Source organism: Saimiri boliviensis, chromosome 12 (genome assembly GCF_048565385.1).
Source record: "Saimiri boliviensis isolate mSaiBol1 chromosome 12, mSaiBol1.pri, whole genome shotgun sequence".
Lineage (NCBI taxonomy): Eukaryota > Metazoa > Chordata > Mammalia > Primates > Cebidae > Saimiri > Saimiri boliviensis.
This window is the reverse complement of record NC_133460.1, coordinates 77,035,371-77,058,805: the sequence shown is the minus strand read 5'-3', so window position 1 is coordinate 77,058,805 and position 23,435 is coordinate 77,035,371. Positions and strand designations below refer to the sequence as shown.

General features: G+C 39.5%; 1 protein-coding gene across 7 annotated transcripts in view; it reads left to right on the top strand.

Annotated features, from left to right (window-relative positions):
* CPEB3 (cytoplasmic polyadenylation element binding protein 3) overlaps window positions 1–23,435 on the top strand; it is a 247,140-nt gene that overhangs the window by 115,496 nt on the left and 108,209 nt on the right. For 5 of the 7 annotated variants that reach the window (XM_074382575.1, XM_074382576.1, XM_039465097.2 and 2 more), the window contains exon 5: window positions 13,295–13,318. The exons of the other annotated variants lie outside the window; for them this stretch is intronic. In XM_074382575.1, coding sequence (XP_074238676.1) covers window positions 13,295–13,318 — 24 coding nt within the window. The remainder of the gene's footprint in view (window positions 1–13,294; window positions 13,319–23,435) is intronic. 7 annotated transcript variants of the gene reach the window in all.

Sequence of the window (23,435 nt, the reverse complement as noted above, 5' to 3'; positions counted from 1 at the left end):
ACCTCAGGTGATCCACCCACCTCAGCCTCCCAAAGTGCTAGGATTACAGGCATGAGCCACTGGACCCAGCCAATTAGTGATCTTTGATGTTACTATTTTATTTATTTATTTTTTGAAATGGAGTCTTACTCTGTCTGCCCAGGGTGGAGTGCAATGGTGCAATCTCAGCCTACTGCAACCTCTGCCTACCGGGTTCAAGCAATTCTCATGTCTCAGCCTCCCAAGTAGCTGGGACTACAGGTGTGTGCCCCCCAAACCTGGCTAATTTTTGTATTTTTTAGTAGAGACAGGGTTTCACTATGTTGGCCAGGCTAGTCTCAAACTCCTGATCTCAGGTGATCCATCCGCCTTGGCCTCACAAAGTGCTGTGATTACAGGTGGGAGCCACAGCACCTGTCTTGATGTAACTATTGTAATAGTTTTGCGATGCCATGAACTGCACTTGAAGGAGATACGAACTTAATTGATAAATGTGTTCTGTCTGCCTCACCAGCTGGCCATCCTATTGTCTGTCTGTCTGTCTGTCTCTCTCTCTCTCTCTCTCTTTCTCTCCTCGGGCCTTCCTATTTTCTGAGATACAACATTGAAATTAGGCCAATCAATAACCCTAAAGTGGCCTCTAAGTATTCAAATGAAAGGAAAGGTCACACATCTCTCACTTTAGATAAAAAACTAAAGATGGTTAAGCCTAGTGAGGAAGGCATGTTGAAAGCTGAGACAGGTTGAAAACTAGCCCTCCTGTGCCAGTTAACCAAGTTGTGAATACAAATGGAAAAGTTTCTGAAAGAAATTAAAAGTGTTATTCCAGTGAACACACTAATGGTAAGAAAGCAAAGTAGTCTTATTGCTGCTATGGAGAAAGTCTGAATAAAAGATCAAACCAGCCCAAACATTCTCTTATGCCAAAGCCTTATTCAGAACAAGGCCCTAATTCTTTTCTGTTCTATGAAGGCTAAGAGAGGTTAGGAAGCTGTAGAAGAAAAGCTAGAACCTGACAAAGGTTGGTTCATGAGATTTAAGGGAAAAAGCCATCTCTATAACATAAAAGTGCAAGGTGAAGCAGCAAGTGCTGATGGATAAGCTGCAGCAAGTAACTTACCCAGATTTAGTTAAGATAGTTGATGAAGGTGACTACCCTAAAGAGCAGATTTTCTGTATAGGTGAGACAGCCTTCTGTTGGAAGAAGGTTCTATCTAGGGCTTTCATAGCAAGAGAGAAGTCAATGTGTGACTTCAAAGGATAAGCTGACTGTCTTGTTAGGGGCTAATCCAGCTGGTGACTGAGTTTAAGCCAATATTTATTGACCATTCTGAAAATCCTAAGGCCCTTAAGAATTATACTAAATCTACTTTGCCTGTTCTCCATAAATGGAACAACAAAGCCTGTAGGATAGCGCATCTGTTTAACAGCATGGTTTACTGAATATTTTAAAACTACTGTTGAGACCTACTGCTCAGAAAAAAATATTCCTTTCAAAATATTACTGTTCATTGACACTGCACCTGAAGGATATGTACCAGAGATTAATGTTGTTTTCATGACTGCTAACACATCCATTCTGCAGCCTGTGGATCAAGTTAAAATTTATACTTTCAAGCCATCTTGCTTAAGAAATACATTTTGGGCTGGGCACGGTGGCTCACATCTGTAATCCTGGCACTTTGGAAGGCCAAGGCAGGCGAATCACAAGGTCAGGAGTTCAAGGCCAGCCTGACCAATATGGACTCCACCTTAAGAAAACACTTTCTGGCCGGTGGACCAAACCCTGTCTCTACTAAAAATACAAACATTTAGCCGGGTATGGTGGTGCATTCCTGTAATCTCTGCTACTCGGGAGGCTGAGGCAGGAGAATTGCTTGAACCCGGGAGGTGGAGGTTATGGGGAGTTGAGATTGTGCCATTGCACTCCAGCCTTGGCAACAAGAGCAAAACTCCATCTCAGAGAGAGAAAAAGAAAGAAATGCATTTTGTAGGCCAGGTGTGGTGGCTCACGCCTGTAATCCCAACACTTTGGGAGGCCGAGGCAGGCAAATCACTTGAGGTCAGAAGTTTAAGATCAGCCTGGTTAACATGGTGAAACCCCATCCCTACTAAAAATACAGATATTAGCAGGGCATGGTGGTGCACACCTGTAATCCCAGCTACTTGGGAGACTGAGGCAGGAAAATCACTTGAACCTGGGAGGCGAAAGTTGCAGTGAGCTGAGATCAGGCCACTGCACTCCAGCCTGGGCAACAAAGTGAGACTCTGTCTCAAAAAGAAAAAAGAAAATGAAATACATTTTGTAAAGCAATAGTTGCCATAGATTGTGCTTCCTCTGATGAACCTGGGCAGAGACTAAACCCTTATAGAAAGGATTCTTTATTTTAGATGCCACTTAGAAATTTTGTGATTCATGGGAGGAGGTCAAAATATCAATATTAAAGTGAATTTGAAGAAGTCTATTCCATTTCTCATGGACAACTTTGAGGGGTTCAAAACGTCAGTAGAGAAAGTCACTGCAGATACAGTGTAAATAGCAAGAGAACTAGAAGTGGAGTCTAAAGATGTGACCAAGTGGTTATAATTTCATCATGAAACGTGATGAATAAAAAATTGCTTCTTACCTACAAGCAAAGAAAGTGGTTTCCTTTTTTCTTTTCTTTTTTTTTTTTTTTTTTTTTTTTTGTTGTTGTTGTTGTTGAGACAGAGTTTTGCTCTTGTTGCCCAGGCTGGAATGCAGTGGTGCAATCTCGATTCACTGCAACCTCTGCCTCCCAGGTTCAAGCAATTCTCCTGCCTCAGCTTCCTGAGTAGCTGGGATTACAGGCACATTCCTCCATGCCCAGCTAATTTTTTGTATTTTTAGTAGAGGCAGGGTTTCATCATGTTGTCCAGGCTGGTCTCAAACTCCTGAGCTCAGGTGATCCACCCGCCTCAGCCTCCCATAGTGCAGGGTTTACAGGCATGAGCCACTACACCTGGACAGAAAGTGGTTTCTTAAGGTGGAGTCTACTTGATGAAGATGCTGTGAATACTGTTGAAATGACAGCAAAGGATTTACAATATTACATACATTTAGTTGATAAAGATGTTGCAGGGTTTGAAAGGTTTGAATCCAGTTTTGAAAGACATTCTACTATGGGTAAAATGCTGTGAAACATTGCATGTTACAGAGAAATATTTTGTGAAAACAGTCAGTTGATGTGGCGAACTTCACTAATCTCTTTTTTTAATATATTGCCTCAGCCACCTCAGCCTTTAGCAACCACTGTTCTGATCAGTTAGCAGCAATCCACTTGGAGGGAAGGCCTTCCACCAGCAAAAGAATAAAAGAAAAAAGTGACAGCTCGCTGAATTCTTAGATGATCATTAAGATTTTTAGTAATAAAGTAATTTTTATTTTTATTTTTTAATTTTTTTTGAAACAGGGTTCTGCTGTGTCACCCCGGCTAGAGTGCAGTAGCATGATCATGGCTCATTGTAGCATTGAGCTCCTGGCCTCAAACAGTCCTCCTACCTCAGCCTCTTAAGTAGCTGGGGTTACAGGTGTGAGCCACTGTGCTGGGCAACAATAAAGTATTTTTTATATTAAGGGATATACATTTGTTTTTTTTTTTTAAGATGAAGTCTTGCTCTGTCTCCCAGGCTGGAGTGCAGTGGCACAATCTCAGCTCACTGAAAGCTCCACTTCCCAGGTTCAAGCAATTCTTGTGCCTCAGCCTCCTAAGTAGCTGGGTCTACAGGTGCCGGCCACTGTGCCTGGCTAAGTTTTTTGCATTTTTAGTAGAGACAGGGTTTCACCATTTTGGTCAGGCTGGTCTCAAACTCTTGACCTCATGAGATCCACCTGCCTCAGCCTCCCAAAGTGCTAGGATTACAGGCGTGAGCCACCACACCCAGCCTACATTGTTTTTTTTAAAGATGTAATTCTACTGTGCACTTAATATACTCCAGTATAATGTAAACTTAACTTTTGTATGCACTAGGAAATAAAAAATTGTGTGACCCACTTTACTGTGATGTTTGCTTTATTACAGTTGTTTGGAGCCCAGAGCCTGTAGTATCTCTGAGGTATCTCTGTATTTTTTTTTTTTTTTTTTTTTTTGAGACGGAGTTTCGCTCTTGTTACCCAGGCTGGAGTGCAATGGCGCGATCTCGGCTCACCGCAACCTCCGCCTCCTGGGTTCAGGCAATTCTCCTGCCTCAGCCTCCTGAGTAGCTGGGATTACAGGCACGCACCACCATGCCCAGCTAATTTTTTTTTTTGTATTTTTAGTAGAGACGGGGTTTCACCGTGTTGACCAGGATGGTCTCGATCTCCTGACCTCGTGATCCACCCGCCTCAGCCTCCCAAAGTGCTGGGATTACAGGCTTGAGCCACCGCGCCCGGCTGGTATCTCTGTATTTTAATTCATAAAATAACAGTTGTAAGTGTAATAATTAGTAGAAAACAATAATATGTTAGCAATAATGAAGTAAAATAAAATTGGAGTGGGAAGTTTATTTTCTTGAATTTTGGATTGTCCGCTGAAAAACAGGATAATGGAAGTTGCGGAAATTCTGAAGAGAATTTCTCTGTACTTTCGAGGTCTTTACAGATTTTAAATACTGATTCTTCAATCTTAGTGGATAAGAGTGAGGGTTTTTCAAGTGTTTACCAACTGGTGAATGGATGAATTGTGGTGTGTCCATTCTGTGAAATACTACTCAGCAATAAAAAGAAACAAAACACTGATGCATATAACAACTTGGATTAATCTCAAAAACATGCTAAGTGAAGGAAGTCAAACATATTGGTTTCATTAATATGAAATCATAGAAAAGGTAAACAAAACTATGGTAAGAAGGGAGATCAGTGCTTGCCAGGAGCCATCGGTTAGGGGAGCGGATCAACTGCAAATGCACACAAAGAAATCTTCAAAGGAGTTGAACTGTCTGTCCTATCTTGATTATAATGATGGTGGTTATATGTCTATATATAATTATCAAAGTTAATCAGATTATATACTTAAAGTGGATAAATTTTATTGACTGTAAATAATATCTTTACTTAAAGTAGATGTTTTAGAGCCAGACTAAACCTGGGTTCAATCCCAGCTCTGCGGCTTAGTAGCTGCAAAACTCTGGGCCAGTCATCTTCTCTGGCCCTGGGTTTGCCCATCTGGAAATGTATATAATGATAGCTGCCTTGGGAATTAGAAGACATGTTAAGTACTTAGCATATGCCTGGAATATGATAAATTAGCAGTAGATTATTATGTTATTTTACTTCATGATATTCTTCTTTATAAAATATCTCAGCAATGCTACTATTTTGCTTATCAGTCATTAGTATTACTTTTTAGGTTTGCAAATACAATGGAAAGAAGATTTTTCTGAGAAGAATGTGAAAGAGTGAAAGAGAAGGGAAGGAAGGAGTTTTAAGACATCCAAATAATATGTATACAACAAAATAAAAATAAAAACAAATACTTAATGTAAATGTAGCAGATGAAAATATATCCTTTCCCTTCAAGCATCTTTTTTACCTGCTACTTTCATGTTGTTCATGGAGAAATTGATCTTTTCAATTATAACTTGCCTAGTTTGAGAAATGCTGTCAAACATTGGGTTAAAAGTATATTATCTGCCATTATAAGACAAAGATATAGGAGGAGGATTTAGAGACAAATCCTATCACTCCTGCTGTTTAAGAATTTACAGTCTAAGGCCGCATGGTGGCTCACGCCTGTAATCCCAGCACTTTGGGAGGCGAGGCGGGTGGATCACGGGGTCAAGAGATCGAGACCATTCTGGTCAACATGGTGAAACCCCGTCTCTACTAAAAATACGAAAATTAGCTGGGCATGGTGGCACACACCTGTAGTCCCAGCTACTCGGGAGGCTGAGGCAGGAGAATTGCTTGAACCCAGGAGGCGGAGGTTGCGGTGAGCCGAGATCGCGCCATTGCACTCCAGCCTGGGTAACAAGAGCAAAACTCCATCTCAAAAAAAAAAAAAAAAGAAAAAGAAAAAATGAATTTACAGTCTAACAAGGGAAAGGCGGGACATTTTGATTCAAGCTTTAAGATCTTAACCCATCTTAAGTAACTTTTTTTATGACTGATACTTCAAGGGAAGCTGAAAGGGAGCATTAGATGTTTGAATAATTTTATGATGCCTACTGAAATGGTGATTCAAAAAGTAGCAAGATGTTTCTTAACTGATTTTATTACAAGGAAAGTAATTTGTTCCTATAGTGACTTTTTCTTTTCCTTTCTTTTTTTTTTTCTTTTTTTTTTTTTTTTGAGACAGAGTTTCATTCTTGTTGCCCAGGCTGGAATAAATACAATGGTACAATCTCAGCTCACTACAACCTCTGCCTCCCAGGTTCAAACGATTCTCCTGCCTAAGCCTTCCAAGTGGCTGGGATTACAGGCATATGCCACTATACCCAGCTAATTTTGTATTTTTAGTAGAGATGGGATTTCTCCGTGTTGGTCAGGCTTGTCTCAAACACTTGACCTCGGGTGATCCATACACCTCAGCTTCTCAAAATACCGGGATTACAGGCATGAGCCACTGCGCCTGGCCTCTCTTACAGTGACTTTTAATAGTCTTGACAAAAACTTCCATGTCCATTAATGAAATGTTATACTAAAGCCTTTGGATCTTCATTCTTTTTTCATCAGGCACAGGGGCTTTGCCTGTTTTGAAAACACGTTGTGTGCTGCTTTGATCCACAAGAGTGAATATCTATCTATCTGTCTCTACCTACCTACCTACACCTCTGTTCCTCCCTCCCTCCTTCCCATTCCCTCCCTCTCTTCCTTACCCTCTTTTTTTCTTGCTCTTTCTCATTTTTCGAGCCTGTATTGTGGAATCTATATATGATGTTACCTTGCTTTGTTACCTTGAGAGACTTCCTGAAATTCAGATGAATCCATATAACAGAAGAGTTCATTTAGATTTAAACACCAGATCAAATTTGGTAATTTCTTACAAAATTAAACATACTCTTACCATGCAGTTCAGCAGTTGCACTTCTTGATATTTACCCAGAGAAGTTGAAAACATATATCCACATAAAAACTTGCACATGGATATTCAGAGCAGCTTTATTCATAATTACTAAAACTTGGAAGCAGCCAAGAAGTAAATAAGCTGTGGTACATCCAGATAATGGACTGTTATTCAGGACTATAAACAAATGAGCTATGAAACCATGAAAAGACCTGGAGGAACCTTAAATGCATATTACTAAGTAAAAGAAGACAATCTAAAAAGGTTTCATATGATTCCAACTATATGACATTCTGGAAAAGGCAAAACTATGGAGATGGTGAAAAGATCAGTGGTTTCCAGAGGCTGAGTGGGAGGGAGGAATGAAGAGATGGAGCACAGGGGATTTTTAAGGCAGTGAAATTCTTCTATATGATACTGTAACAGTGTATGCATGTGACACATTTGTCAGAACACATGGAGTGTACATCAAGAGTGAACCCTAATGTAAACTGTAGACTTTAGATGATAATGACATGTCAGCATAGGTTCATCAGTTTTAACAAATGTGCTATTCTGGAGGGAGATGTTGATAATTGGGGAAGCTATGCAAGTGTGGGGGCTAGGGGGAATGTACAACATCTCTGAGCCTTCTTCTCCATTTTGCTGTGAACCAAAAAGGCTGTAAAAATATGAAGTCTTTAAAAAACAAAGCAGAGTCTAACATGCCCTTCCCTTGGGTAGTCACATGTGTAAGAGTGTAGCTATTAAAACTTAGTGTAGGCCAAATCATAAGGAATAACAGATGATCTATTTTAGTGTTGCTTCATATGCCCAGCAAAGTACCATATCATTAGCATGAGAGTGCTTTTCACAGTATACTTGTCACTGACCCTACCAATCCACTTTTGGAATAATTGTTATATCTTCCCCTGTAAAATACATATACCTTTTAATTTTTATTCTGATGGATTGAAAATAAGTATTTTTTTCAATTTTTAATTATTCAGGTTTATGATTTAAAAGCTACAAAAATGTTAGTGCTGTGGATTTTCTGCAGTATTTTTATAATCAGTGAACTAATCTAAAATATTTGTAATGTTTTGTTTTTAACTGTGTATTCAAATACAAACAGCACACAAACCATAAATACATAGGTTTAATAAATATATTGCTTAATGTAGTATCACAAATTGAGCACACCCTTGTAACTAGTACCTGGATTAAGACCAAAACATGACTAACACCTCAGACTACACCCCTAGGGTCTGCTCTGGTTACTATCTCTAGCCAAGGGTAACACTACTCTGACTTCAAAAATTAGAGATAATTTGTATGGCTCTAAATTGCTGAATATATATGAAACAGTAAAAGAGTTCTATCTCAAAAAAAAGAAAGGAATTCTATCTTGAAGCCTGGTAATAGTTGATAATTGAGAAGTAAAGTTCTTGGAGGAAGTAGATAGACATTTGAAAGAATATTGTATTTTGTTATATCTGGTAAGCATAGATAGGATATTAGAAAGTTGAAATAAGTCACATTACTCCATTTTATAAAATATGTAATCAGCTGGGTGCGCTTGTAATCCTAGCACTTTGGGAGGCCAAAGTGAGCAGATCATGAGGTCAGGAGTTTGAGAACAGCCTGGCCAATATGGTGAAACCAAGTCTTTACTAAAAATAAAAAAATTAGCTGGTGTGGTGATATGCACCTGTAGTCCCAGCTACTTGGGAGGCTGAGGCAGAAGAATCACTTGATCCTGGGAGTCAGAGGCTACAGTGAGCCAAGATGGCACCACTGCACTCCAGCCTGGGAGACACAGCGAGACTCCATCTCAAAAAAAAAAAAAAAAAAAAAAGTGGAATGATTTTGTGCTGGCTGCTATAGGTTTATATACTCAACATTCTTTCTTGTTCAGAGTTTCTAGGGGAAACCAGAAACCACGATTTTTGTACTCCCGTTATTTCCTTGGTGTTCATTTCACTGTGTTTCTATAAGGAAGAGTTTGACTATAATTAGACTGTTTATAAATGGCCCTCATATGAGCAACTTGATCAAATGTTAAACCACTAGCAGAGTTGGCCTATATTTTAAAGGCCATCAAGGCATATATTACTCCTGTTCATGATTGTGCACGCAGCTAAAAAGCTGTGTTTGTTGAGTACCAACTTGGTATAGAGCCTTCTTCCAAGTATATTAAAGGGTATTAAAAGGAATACAAGATATGGACCTTGACCCTTAGTGAGATGTTTGTGTGAACTGTGGAGCCAGACTGCTTGATTCAAGTTCCAAATTCATTGCTCCCTAGCTGTGTGATTTTGGACAAGATATTTACCTTTTTGTGTTCCATTTTCCTCATCTGAAAAAAGAAATAAGGATATGTCATAAAGTTGTGGGGTGTCTTAAATGATACTAATACATGTCAAGCATTTTGAACTGTTCCCCACACATAGGAAGCATTCATTAGGTTTTAGCTGCTATGATAATTGCTGTAACAGGATCAAGGTAGTATGTAATAAATTCCACAGTCATTGATAAAAACAAATCTAAGCCACTAGGCAGGGAGGCTCACACCTGTAATCCCAATACTTTGAGAGGTGGAGGTGGGTGGATCACCTGAGGTCAGAAGTTTGAGACCAGCCTGGCCAACATGGTGAAAGCATGTCTCTACTAAAAATACGAAGAATTAGCTGGACAAGGTGGTGGGCAACTGTAATCCCAGCTACTTGGGAGGCTGAGGCAGGAGAATCTCTTGAACCCTGGAGGCAGGAGTTGCAGTGAGCCGAGATCGCACCATTGTACTCTAGCAGGGGCAACAATGGTGAAATTCCATCTAAAAAAAAAAAACAAAAAACAAATCTAAACATCTCAGATCCCTACTTGATATTGGCTTCCTATTCCATATACCATCCTGTCTCTCTGTTATCGTGTCCCCAGCCATCATGAACCAATTTATAGTCCCAGCACTTTGGGAGGCCAAGGTCGGCAGATCCCTTGAAGTCCAGGAGACCAGTTTGGGTGACATGATGAAACCCTGTCCTTACAAAAGATACAGAAATTAGCTGGGTGTAGTGATCTCAGCTGCTCAGGAGGCTGAGGTAGGAGAATCACTTGAGCCCAGGAGGTGGTGGTTGTAGTGAGCAGAGATCATGCCACTGCACTCCAGTCTTTGTGCCAGAGTGAGACCCCATCTCAAAAAAGCAAACCAACAAACAAAACTCCCAGATAGAGCTTTTGTAACTCTTCCTCTCTCTCCTATTCAACATGCTCCCCTCCACCCCTATGCCTGTCTAGATCTATTAACCTCATCTATATTACTTGAATGTTTAGTGGTTGAAGACTTATATGAACAACATTCTCATTTATCCTCTAGGGGTGTTAATGTCCAGTGAATCATTTGTACCTTAGTATTGCAGTCAGATCTGTCTTCATTGGATATATGGTCAGAAATCGGATATATTGGGAAAAAAATTATTGCTTAAGAGAGAAATAAATTTTAAAATGTGGGGTATTTCCTTTCTCAGTAGAGATTTTTCATTGGGGTGTCAGGCAGCATAACATTGATGATGGGAAGAAGGGACAAAGGGACAAGTCATGGGATGTCAAAATTTATTTCATCTCTTTTTAAGTATTAATCCATTCATGTAATTATGGATGAAGCAAATTTGGAGGAGGGGTCAAGCTAGGAGGCTACCTACAATTTATTATACTTTTTGTAAGAAGAGGAATTTTGGGTTCCAAATAATAAACTGCATAAAAGTCCCTTAAATTGTTTTTAGAATGCATCTGCTCTTGTAAATGATGTAAACAGAAATAGCAATTTAAGTTTAGAAGAGATTTTTTTGGCTGAGCATGGTGGTTCACCCCTATAATCCCAGCACTTTGGGAGGCCAAGGTGGGATCACTTGAGGTCAGGAATTCGAGACTAGCCTGACCAACATGACGAAACCCCATCTCTACTAAAAATACAAAAATTAGCCAGGTGTGGTGGCAGGCGCCTGTAATTCCAGCTACTCAGGAGGCTGAGGCAGGAGAATCACTTGGACCTGGGAGGTAGAGGTTGCAGTGAGCCAAGATCATGCCACTGCACTCCAGCCTGGGTGACAGAGTGAGGCTACATCTCAAAACAAACAAACAAAAAGAACCAGATTTTTTTCATTGAGGGTTGTAGTACAGGGGGAGTGAGAAGGAAAAAATAGAGCTTGAGCTGGATAATTCTTTCTAATATTTGAGTAGTGGGAAAGTGAAGAGGTTAAAGGTGTGGAGTGAGGGCAAGTCTGATGCCTGAGGAAAAGTAGAAAATAGGGCCGGGCACGGTGGCTCACGCCTGTAATCCCAGCACTTTGGGAGGCCGAGGCGGGTGGATCACGAGGTCAAGAGATCGAGACCATCCTGCTCAACATGGTGAAACCCCGTCTCTACTAAAAATACAAAAATTAGCTGGGCATGGTGGCACACATCTGTAGTCCCAGCTACTAGGGAGGCTGATGCAGGAGAATTGCTTGAACCCAGGAGGCGGAGGTTGTGGTGAGCCGAGATGGCGCCATTGCACTCCAGCCTGGGTAACAAGAGTGAAACTCCATCTCAAAAAAAAAAAAGAAAAAAAAGAAAAAAAGAAAATAGAAGATGAGAATGGCTTAGTCATATTTCAACTATCCCGCTAAAAAGTCTGAATTCTTTTCCTGTGGAAGAAATCACTGTTTTGTTGTTGTTATTGTTGTCGTTGTTGTTGTTTTTGAGACAGTTTCACTCTGTCACCCAGGCTGGAGCGTAGTAGCACAATCTCAGCTAACTGCAATTTCCATCTCCCAGGCTCAAGCAATTCTCCTGCCTCAGCCTCCCCAGTAGTTGGGACTATAGGTGCTTCCCATCACACCTGGCTAATTTTTGTATTTTTAGTAGAGACAGCGTTTTACCATGTTGGCCAGGCTGGTCTCAAACTCCACTCCTGACCTCAGGTGATTTGCCCATGTCAGCCTCCGAAAGTGCTAGAATTACAAGCATGAGCCACCACACCCGGCCAGAAATCGTTTTATTTAATGCTTACTGTCTTACACTGTAAATGTAACCCCAAATTATCTTCCTTTTTCAGTATAAGCTACTTCTGTGACATTTCATGCTTTTATTTATTTATTTACTTATTTATTTTGAGACAGAATCTTGCTCTGTCACCCAGGCTGGAGGTCAGTGGCGTGATCTCAGTTCACTGCAACCTCTGCCCCCCAGGTTCAAGTGATTGTCCTGTCTCAGCCTCCTGAGCAGCTGGGATTACAGGCATGAGCTATCATGCCCGGCTAATTTTTTTGTATTTTTAGTAGAGATGGGGTTTTGCCATGTTGGCCAGGCTGGTCTGAAACTCCTGACCTAAAACCATCCTCCTGCTTTGGCCTCCCAAAGTGCTGGATTACAAGTGTGAGCTACCACACCTGGCCTGTCACACTTTTAAAAAATGGATTAAGTTCTAAATCATTTTTAAAAATAGAACCTGAGGTTTCAAATTTGAGAAACTTTCCACTCTGAAAATCATTTTACATGACGAGATCTTTTAGTGATACATGATACCACAGTCTAGCTCTATTAAACATTGTAACAGTACATTCTGTAGGCATGGAGTTTTGAAGAGGAAGAAGGCCTTTAATGCACTGTATTATTAAGCATGGCCTGAGGGGTACCCAGTGCGTTAATCTTATTTTACTTTTGCAATTCATTTTGTAGATGAAAGAGATATTACATTCCCCCATCTGTAATATTGAGTGGAAAGTAAATGGAGACAATAAGAGAAGCTTTACTGAAAATTTTACAGAAACACGTTCTGTAAAGTAACAGCTAGTTGTATATAAAATTTCTATACATTTTTCAGGGGAATCCATGAAGAGAGTGTGTATGTGTGTGTTTGAGGGGAATGTGTGTGTCCTAAGAAATTCAGTGACCACTGCATGGTAAGCTTTTAGTTATTTAGAACGAATATATTTTTTTTCTTATCTGGTGGCAAGATAAAGTACAAATGAAGATTTATAAATTAGTTTTAAAATACTTTGATATAGATAATAGTCTCCAATATAAATCCTCATAAGACTTCCGAAACATCCATTGTATCTCTTCCAGTGGCTGCCACATCCAGTTAAATTTCTTTTTAATATTGTGATTTAGTTTGTATTTCATAAAGTTTTTTTTTAAGTATAATGTTTGTAGTCAAGTTGAACAGTATCTTCATATCAATTAAATAATTCCAAGAATACATAGAAAAGCTTTGTGTGAATATATTTTTTTTAATTTCTAAATTCACCATTTTGATACAAATACCCATGGTTTTCTTCTATGTTTACATGCAGCCAGGAGCTATGGGCGGAGACGAGGTAAATTTTTTTTTTTTTTAATGAGATCTTTTGCTTGCCAAATTGTGAGTAAATATGAGTGTGTTTATGTGTGTGTGTATTTATACCTGTGTGTGTGTGTAAACCAATAATTATTATATGGTGTGATGTTCTAGCTTAATTATTTTAGTAAAATAATTTATCATTTTTATTACAATTACTTTTTGTTGTTGGTAATTTGTTCTTTTAATTCTAAAAAAGACATGGCAAAGACTTTCTACTTAGAAGATTTTTGTTGTATGGCTTATTGTGAATAAAGATGAGGAAATAAAGGCCAAGCATATGTATTTTTCTGTCCTATATTCATTGTGTTCTTTTCATACAACTTAGAAGGCAGAACTTGGGTTTTGAAAGGCAATTCTTGATCTTATTAGGTTGTCTGATGAATTTTTTCTGTTACGTCCAGAGGCAGATTTACTCCGAAGGTAAATGAAGCTTAAGCTTCAGGACCTCTTACTTGCTTGAACCCATTCCAAAGTCTACCTAATTTGTGTGTGTGTGTGTGTGTGTGTGTGTGTGTGTGTGTGTGTGTGTGTGTTTTAAGACAGAGTTTCACTCTTGTTACCCACCAGGCTAAAGTGCAATGGTGCCATCTCAGCTCACCACAACCTCTGCCTCCTAGATTCAAGCGATTCTCCTGCCTCTGTCTCCCAAGTAGCAGGGATTATGGGCATGTGCCACCACCCCCAGCTAATTTTGTATTTTTAGTAGAGATGGGGTTTCTCCATGTTGGTCGTGCTGATCTCAAACTCCTGACCTCAGGTGATCCACCTGCCCCGGCTTCCCGAATTGCTGGGATTACAGGCATGAGCCACCGTGCCCAGCTGTGTTCTTTTTCTTAAAGAGGGATCCCAAAATAAGCTTTGATCCCCATAAAACCTTCATTCTCAAAAGAAAAAGTAAAAGAAAAAGAAAAAAAGAAAATCTTCATTCTCTCCTGGTCTTACCCAAACAAAATAATACAACTTTCATTTGTGTAATGCTGTAACTGTTCTAAAGCATTTCCCATATCTGTAGTTTTTCAAATAATTTTGCAAAGTAGCTAGGAGAAGTCGGATGTAGTGAAAAGCATATGGGACTTAGGGTCAGACACGTAGGTTGTAATCATTGCCTTATCATTTAGACTTGCTATGCTCATCTATAAATTATGAGGTAATCAAACCAGTCTTGTCCTACTTCAGAGTATTAGTGGAGTTCTAGTTTAAAAAAAAAAAAAGGAAATGAAAACCTATCCACATAAATTAAAAATATTCCACAAATATAAGTTACTTTCGTGCTTATTTGCAGAAGCTGAGGGAAAAAAAGTAATTTAGTTGTTGTGTGACCAAGTTAAAGTCGGAGTCAAGATCAGAATCTGTGTCTTTTGGCTCTTTATCTGCTAATGTTTACCATTCATCAGCTGTCTCTGACTTTGTAGTTGAGTTACGAAGAGAAGATAATGATGCTAAACTCATAGTATTTTATTATTTAAAAAAATTAAAAATATTATCTGCCTATGCTTACCCAACCAATGTTTTCATCATTTATTCCATAGCAAATGTTTGTTGAATGAGTGAATATTGGCAGAACCTAATATGTATGTATGGCGAATCATATAGTCGCTTTTGCTTTTTATCATCATTGAATGGAAAAACATTTATGTAAATGATTATTTTCTATCCATGGAAATGAATATCATTAAATGTTATTGCCTTTTTTTTTTAATTCTAAAAAGTTAAAGCCTAGAAATAATGTTGTTAAGGAATATTTTGTACCATACTTTTTTCATGTTGCTAGAAAAATGATCACTGTCAGGAAAGAATAGGAAATGGACTATTTTATATGGAAAATAGATACCATCTGGAGAATAGACAGCAGGGACTCGCTTTTCCTCTTCTCACGTACTAATCAGTCACCAAATCTTGTCAAGATTTTCCCTCTAGTTTTGTCAGGCCTTGTCCTTCTCATTTCTACTGTTTTTATTTCTCCTGTTCCATTTCTACAGCCTCATCTTTCTGAAATACCACTTTGTCTGTGTCACCCCCATTCTCAATTCAGGATCTCCATGATCTGGCCTCTGCCTCTTTCACCAACCTCATTATCTTCCTTTTTCCCATGTTATCTTTCCTTGACCAGTCTGTTTGCTTTCCCACTCTCTGGCCATACAGGTCACTCTTCTTGTCACCTACTTATCTAAGGTCTATCCTTATTTTACTAGTTCAAGCCTTACCTCTGATTCTGCTGTCTTGCATTCTTCCAGTCTTTTCTGAATGCCTTGATTCTTCAGCTGGGGTAAGTTCTTTAAGTACAGCTGTCTCTAGTACCTAACACTGGATCCTATGTATACTTAGCCCTTATTAAGTGATTATTGATAAAGATTAATTGGAAACAACACCATATATTTATGCAGAGCACAGTTTGGCATCTTATTTTTTAAATTATTTTTATAAATAATAACATTAATACTATATATCAAGAATATAAAGTCACCTATAGTTTCTAAGCTTCTGAAAAAAATACTCTTCCTTCGTTCATGTTACTTTCTCCATATCTATTTGTAAAGTTGACTTTATTATTCTCAGAAGTCACGATCTTAGTATGAGGTGCTTCAATAAACATTTCCTAGAATGGCTTGGTCCCTGCTCTTGTTCTGCAGTTTGATAGCTGTAGGTGAAGAAGAAAATGATGAAGGGGCGGGGGAGGGAAGAAAGAAAGGAAGAAAGAGAGAAAGAAGTGCAAATGCTAAAAGACTGAATGTTGGCTTTCTGAAACTAAAAAAGGACAGAAAATATTTGTCCATGTTTTCAATAACTCTTTCATTCCCAAAGCTGAAAAAGAAGTCATCTTTTTAAAATGTAATGATATAACCATATGGGATAAGGCATGTCTAGATCTCATATCTAGAACTCTTATGCTCTGAGATGTATTCATTTGAACCAACGCTGCATGGTATACTTCTGATGAACTGGCAGCCTTCCTTATGCTCATTTATTCATGTGATCAGGGATTAAATCAATGCTTGATCCCTTTTCTCTAATTTACATTTAGACTTTCTCAAAAAGCCTAAAAATTAGGCCTGCTGATGTATGTTACCTCCCTCTACCTATGAATAAGAATAGAACTGGAGCTATAAATTATGTTCTGTGTGTTACATAAACATGTTAGTAAATTTTTTTTTCTTTTTTTCTTTTTTCTTTTCTTTTTTTTTTTTTTTACAGACAGAGTCTCACTCTGTTGCCCAGGCTGGAGTGCAGTGGCATAATCTTGGCTCACTGTAACCTCCACCTCATGGGTTCAAGTGATTCTCCTGCCTCAGCCTTCCAAGCAGCTGGGACTACAAGCATGTACTGCCATACCTGGCTAATTTTTGTATTTTTGGTAGACATGGGGTTTCACCATGTTGGCTAGGCTGGTCTTGAACTCCTGGTCTCAGGCCATCCACCCATCTCCCAAAGTACTGGGATTATAGGCATGAGCCACCATGCCTGGCTACATCAGTAAATTTTCTAGGAGCAGAAATAAAGTGAATATAATATATGTGAAAGTTTTGAGTTCTGTTAGCACAAATTTGGCAGTGGACTTTTACACCTCTCCTGATAAGTGTGGAAAAGTTTCCTGCGATAAGTAGCATTTCAAGACCTATTTGGATAATGGAAAAGGAATGGGAAGTAAGACTTTCTAGTATGTTTCTCCTTAGAAGAAAGTTTAAAGATGAGATTACCATGACCAGATGCTTGGAGTATACATCTCTGAGTGTATCCTGTGGGGCCAGCTGGAGAGGAGAAGCTGGCAGTAAGACAGTCTATGCTGCCTGAATGAATGTTTTTGAAACAGAGGGTGAAACTCTTGGGCACAGTCAGGCTTTAGAAAAAGGGTTTTATGATACGAGTAATGAAAGCAGGAGATAATTTGAACATCAGCTCAAGGCTTGGATGGGGATATTGAAGGTGGACTCTGCAAACCAAGTACTTCTAGTAATATTGTTGAAGCAGTAATAATTAGAAATGAGAAGGCTGGGCGTGGTGGCTCACGCCTGTAATCCCAGCACTTTGGGAGGCCGAGGCGGGTGGATCACGAGGTCGAGAGATTGAGACCATCCTGGTCAACATTGTGAAACCCCGTCTCTACCAAAAATACAAAAAAAATTAGCTGGGCATGGTGGTGCGTGCCTGTAATCCCTGCTACTCAGGAGGCTGAGGCAGGAGAATTGCCTGAACCCGGGAGGCGGAGGTTGCGGTGAGCCGAGATCGCGCCATTGCACTCCAGCCTGGGTAACAAGAGCAAAACTCCGTCTCAAAAAAAAAAAAAAAAAAAAAGAGAAGAATTAGATGTGAAAGAATAAGATTTGAAAATAAATATCAATTACATATAGAGTTTAAAAATACCCAATTATATTTCCCATTTATATCCATTTTTTATTTTGTTTCAGTGGACAAACCTTGATTTTATTTGTGGAATAAGACTCACACCAAAGAATCTTGCCATTATTCTTTGGGAGTATTCTGCCTTTGATAAGCTTTAACATGTGTCTTCCTAACAACTGCAACCCCTGTTAGAAACTAGTCTATCAGCTAGTATCATTTAAGATTTTTGCCTACACATTTAATATATACTGTGTTTTTCATTTCACATGAGAATGAGTTTTTATGGTCTCCATGAAACCCTTGCCCATAAGTAGACATGTTGGCTATGCCGGTATTTTTGGTGTTTAACGGAATTTTCTAGTTATAGAGCAGTAAGGAGAATATGAAAGGTCTTTTTAACAATGCAAATGAGAAAATATAACTAGCCTACCAGGTAGTGGCATTTAGGGTTTTTGCCTACACATTTAATATATACTGTGCTTTTCATTTCACACGAGTATGAGTTGCTATGGTCTCCATGAAACTCTTGTCCATAAGTAGACATGTTGGCTATGCCAGTATTTTTGTTTTTGTTTTTGTTTTTTGAGGTGGAGTCTTGCTCCATCACCCAGGCTTGAGTACAGTGGTGCGATCTCTGCTAATTGCAACCTCCACCCCCCAAGTTCAAGCAATTCTCCTGCCTCAGCCCCCTGAGTAGCTGGGATTACAGATATGCGCCACCGTGCCCAGCTAGTTTTTGTATTTTTAGTATTGATGGGGTTTCTCCATGTTAGCCAGGCTGGTCTCAAACTCCTGACCCCAGGCGATCTATCTGCCTTGGCTTCCCAAAGTGCTGGGATTATAGGCATGAGCCACCATGCCTGGCCCATACCAGTATTTTTGATGTTTAACAGAATTTCCTAGTTGTAGAGCAGTAAGGAGAATATAAAAGGTCCTTTAAACAGTGCAAATGAGAAAATAAAAAGAATGATTAGAGTTACTGTTATAAATGTACTCCTGCATATATTTAGTTCATAAAAATATATGGATATTAATGTGTTACTTAACTGATAACAAAAGTTCTAAAGTCCAACCAAACAAACTTGTATGCTGAGTTGAAGTTGAGTATTTCTTTGTGTGTGTGTGTGTGTGTGTGTGTGTGTGTGTGTGTGTGTGTATGTGTATGTGTATGTGTATGAAGCTGAGTATTTCTTTTTTCTTTTTTGAGATGGAGTCTTGCTCTGTCACCTGGGCTGGAGTGCAGGGGCTTGATCTCATGTCACTGCAACCTCTGCCTCCCGGTTCAAGTGATTCTCCAGCCTCAGCCTCCTGAGTAGCTGGGACTACAGGTGTGTGCCACTGTGACCGACTAATTTTTGAGTGTGTATTTTTAGTAAGAGGGGTTTCACCATGTTGGTCAGGCTGGTCTTGAACTCCTGACCTCAGGTGATCTGCCCACCTCAGCCTCCCAGATTGCTGAGATTACAGGAATGAGCCATCGTGCCTGGCGCAAAGTTGAGTATTTCTGTCAAAAGCCTGCTCAAGGGAAGAGAGATCAGCTTTTCCAGTAAGACCATGGTAAAAGCATGCCATCCTGCTAATTCAAACCCAATTATATGAGTTTGCTTGTTTAAAGGTATGGATGATTCTGGAATAAAACATGGACATGAATCTGAGGATTTTCTGAATGTTCATGGTTACAATATCTGAAAATGTTACTGCTCATAGTAATAGGAAAAGTTGAGCACAGACGATAGTGAGGGGAAGATCACTAGTTTTTCACTTTTGTGGGAAGTTAATTTGGGAGGGGCTGAAAGAAAGACTGAAGGAGGGATTTTTTTGTGCCTTCAACCCAAATTTTGCTCCTTAAGTGTTTGCATACCTATGCTGTTTCTAGACTCCAGATGTGGTCTCTGACATTGCTCAGTGGTCACTCTAGTAGGGAGAAAGACAATAAGTAAGTGAAACGAATATTTTTATTCTTAAAAATTGTGATAAATACTAGGCAGAAAAGAATAGTGGAGTCTCTCTAAGGTAGGGAGGTCACCTCTGAAGAAGTGAAACTCAAAGGATGGAGAGACAGCTATCTAAAAAAATTTTTTTATGAAGGAAATTTAAAAATATGTAAAATGTAGAATGGTTTAATGAACACCAGTATATCCATTATCAGCTTCAATTATTATCAGCATTTTTGTCAGTTTTATCTCATATATTCTCTTCCCTGTTTCCCCCGGAATATTTTAAAGGAGATTTCAGATATAAGACTAGTTTAAAAGGGGAAGATGGAAGGAACTGCATTTGTAAAAGGCTTGAGGCAAAGCACAGATACATGCTACAACATAAACCTTGAATACATTACACTAAGTGAAAGAAGCCAGTGTCAAGAGTCACATCTTTGTATGATACCATTTATATGAAGTGTCCCGAATAGACAAATGTATTGAGACAAAACAGAGATGAGTGATAGCCTAGGGCTTAGAGGTTGGGGAAAAAGAAGAGTGACTGCTAATGGATTAAAGGATTAATTGTATGATATGTGAATTATATTTCAAAAAAAATTATGTTTCTTAAAAAAAAAAAAGGTTTGAGGCAAGAAAAGGCTTAGTTTGAGGAAGTAAGTGAAGCCTAGAATGGCTGATGCTTGGTAGGTGGTGGAGATGTCTTAAGATGAGTTTGGAGGAAGGAAAGAGAATCTGATCTTGCTGGACATAAGCTCCTGGTAAGGATTTTCAACTTGGTCCAAGTACAAGAGGAAAGTTTTGAAGCTTTAAAGCAAGGTCAAATGATTGGATTTATGTTTTTAAAAGAGCACTTTGGTTGCTGTTTGGAGTGGAGTGAAAAGAGAAGTGGGTTGCCTAGTGAGGAAGTGATGTCGGGCAAGAGATGAGAGTAGTTAGGATAGGGTGAGGGCAGTGGAGTTGGAGAGAAGTGAACAAATTAAAGAAATGTCTTGGAGAATGGAATCAGCAGTAGCATTTAACAGATGGTGTCAGGTTGCTGAATTTACCTTGGAGAGTAAATAAGAAGGAAGACTCAAAAATGATTTTCAGGCCGGGCGCGGTGGCTCAAGCCTGTAATCCCAGCACTTTGGGAGGCCGAGGCGGGTGGATCACGAGGTCAAGAGATCGAGACCATCCTGCTCAACATGGTGAAACCCCGTCTCTACTAATGGTGCAAAAAATTAGCTGAGCATGGTGGCGCGTGCCTGTAATCCCAGCTACTCCGGAGGCTGAGGCAGGAGAATTGCCTGAACCCAGGAGGCGGAGGTTGCGGTGAGCCGAGATCGCGCCATTGCACTCCAGCCTGGGTAACAAGAGCGAAACTCCGTCTCAAAAAAAAAAAAATAAAAAAAATAAAAAAAATGATTTTCAGATTCCATCTTCAGTAATTGGATGAATTGTAATGCCACATACTGAAATGGGATGGGAGAGAATAGGTTTAAGGTAGATATCAAAAGTTGACTTGGAAACACCAGATACTGATATGAAGCAAATGTATTTTTAGGTAAGATTTTTGTGTAATAAAAGGAATTCTGCTGTCCCCAGGGATCTGAGAGCTTTTCATCTAGTTAAACTCTCTCATTATGCAAATGAAACCATAAGTGAAATGTTTTTTTTCAAAGTCACATACTGGACACTAGGCTGGAACCTGTCTTTACTTCCAGGGAAAAAGTGTGTGTGTGTGTGTGTGTGTGTGTGTGTGTGTGTGTGTGTATGCATTCCACATGTATTTTATGAGAGAATCATGCCTCATAATTCCTTTTTCTTAAACCCCAAAAGTGACTAATTTCTGAGCTACTTGTAAGACTAAAATGAAAAGGATCAGGCTTGGTGTAGAAGTGCTTGGCTAGAGGTACCCTGGAGCTGCTGGAGTGATGGCAGAGGCCATGGTGGGAGCTCAGAGGTGAGGTCCCAGCAGCTTTGACAGCATAGCTTGGCAGTAGGCTTTTATTTTTCCATAATTTGCTGAAGGAAAGGAAAGGGAGTCTTCTGGGGAGGAACTATCTTGGACAAGCCTTCTGTGCTTACCTAATGCTTTGCAAGTCTTCTATTTGGCACTTTTCCTGCAAGCTTTTTTGGTTTTAAGCCATCTCCACATTCAGAGATGATTTTTCCAATTGCTGGACCATAAACTAATTATAGATAATAATTGAAATACATATCAGAGAACCAGACCATTGGTGGAAAGCCAAATGATCAACTTGTAGCGTTTAAGAAACTTTTTTCCTGCTTTTATTGAAATATTGAATATACATATTTTATGTGGCAGTATCATGTTCTAAAGCAGGTTTATATTCTCTTCACATAGAAATATAATTTTTGATAAGTAATGTCATTTGTTTTTAACATATTTTGGTCTTGGAAATGTTTCTCTTAAAAAAAAGAAATATGTCAGAGAGTTGTTAGTGAAGCAAGACTTCTCCTGGGGCACAATTTAGGTGCAGCCTCTTAAAGTTTCAGTTTCTAGTAATACATGTCCAGGAACTAAAATTTTACTAACCTTCTCAGGGATGATTTGTTTTAGAGATGGATTTACGCCAATCAAATGAATGCATGAATACCATCCTCACAAGGGATTACTGGACAAATCAGAATACCAGTGGTTTCTGATGGAGCTGGATGTATATGGAAATAAAATTTCAATAGCTGACTATCTACTACAGGCGTCCCCAAACTTTTTACACAGGGGGCCAGTTCACTGTCCCTCAGACCGTTGGAGGGCCACCACATACTGTGCTCCTCTCACTGACCACCAGTGAAAGAGGTGCCCCTTCCTGAAGTGCTGCGGGGGGCCGGATAAATGGCCTCAGGGGGCCGCATGCGGCCCGCGGGCTGTAGTTTGGGGACGCCTGATCTACTAGCTCAAGAGTTCCCCCGTTCACAATAGCAGAGTGCTGAATTTATTAACAGAATAGTCCAGGAGCTTGTAGTAAGAGCAGAGGGGCCAGGAGCAGTGGCTGATACCTGTAATCCCAGCACTTTGGGAGGCCAAGGCAGGAGGATAACTAGAGCCCAGGAGTTCAAGAACAGCCTGGGCAACCTAGTGAGACCCCATATGTATATTTAAAAAAAAAAAGAAAGAAAGAGCAGAGGGAAATAGATTATGTTCAGGCTCTGGAAATATCAGGTGAACCATTCTATCCCCTGGAGGAATAATCCTACATAGTATGATAAAGTCCTCATGTCTCCTGTCTGTCTGCTCTGGGTGAACACTACAAGCTCTTACTCTGCAATTCTGTCTTTTAAATGCTTTCTGCAGACTTTCTGTTCTGCCAGCACTTCAGGCAGTCATGTTACAGTAAGGTTGATAAGGTTATAGATTTTACATTCCAGTGTTGAGGATATACTTTTCTTAACTTGATTGAACTTGGATCTATTTCCCAGGGTTCCATACACTTCACACAAAATATCTCTTTCAGTGGCCGCCTGTAGCAGACAAATAATCTCCACTTCAGTGATTCTTAAACTCGAGCATAGGAATCACTGCGGGAATTTGAGCAAAGTACAGATTTTCAAGCCTGACCCCACAGATTCAGATTAGTAGATCTGGGGACTGGGCTCTGAGACCTGTATTCTTAATTCTTACCCACAGAGAAACATCATTTATGTGTTAGTTCTTAGCACTTTCATTTCCAAGGGCAACTTTATTTTATTGCTGAAGGCTGTAGTACTCTAAATACTAAGACAGAGATTTGGTTTTAAAACCTTGGGAAATTTCTTAATTACCCATAACCACTTAATAAAACTGTCCAAATTTTTACAACTCTTGATTTTGTT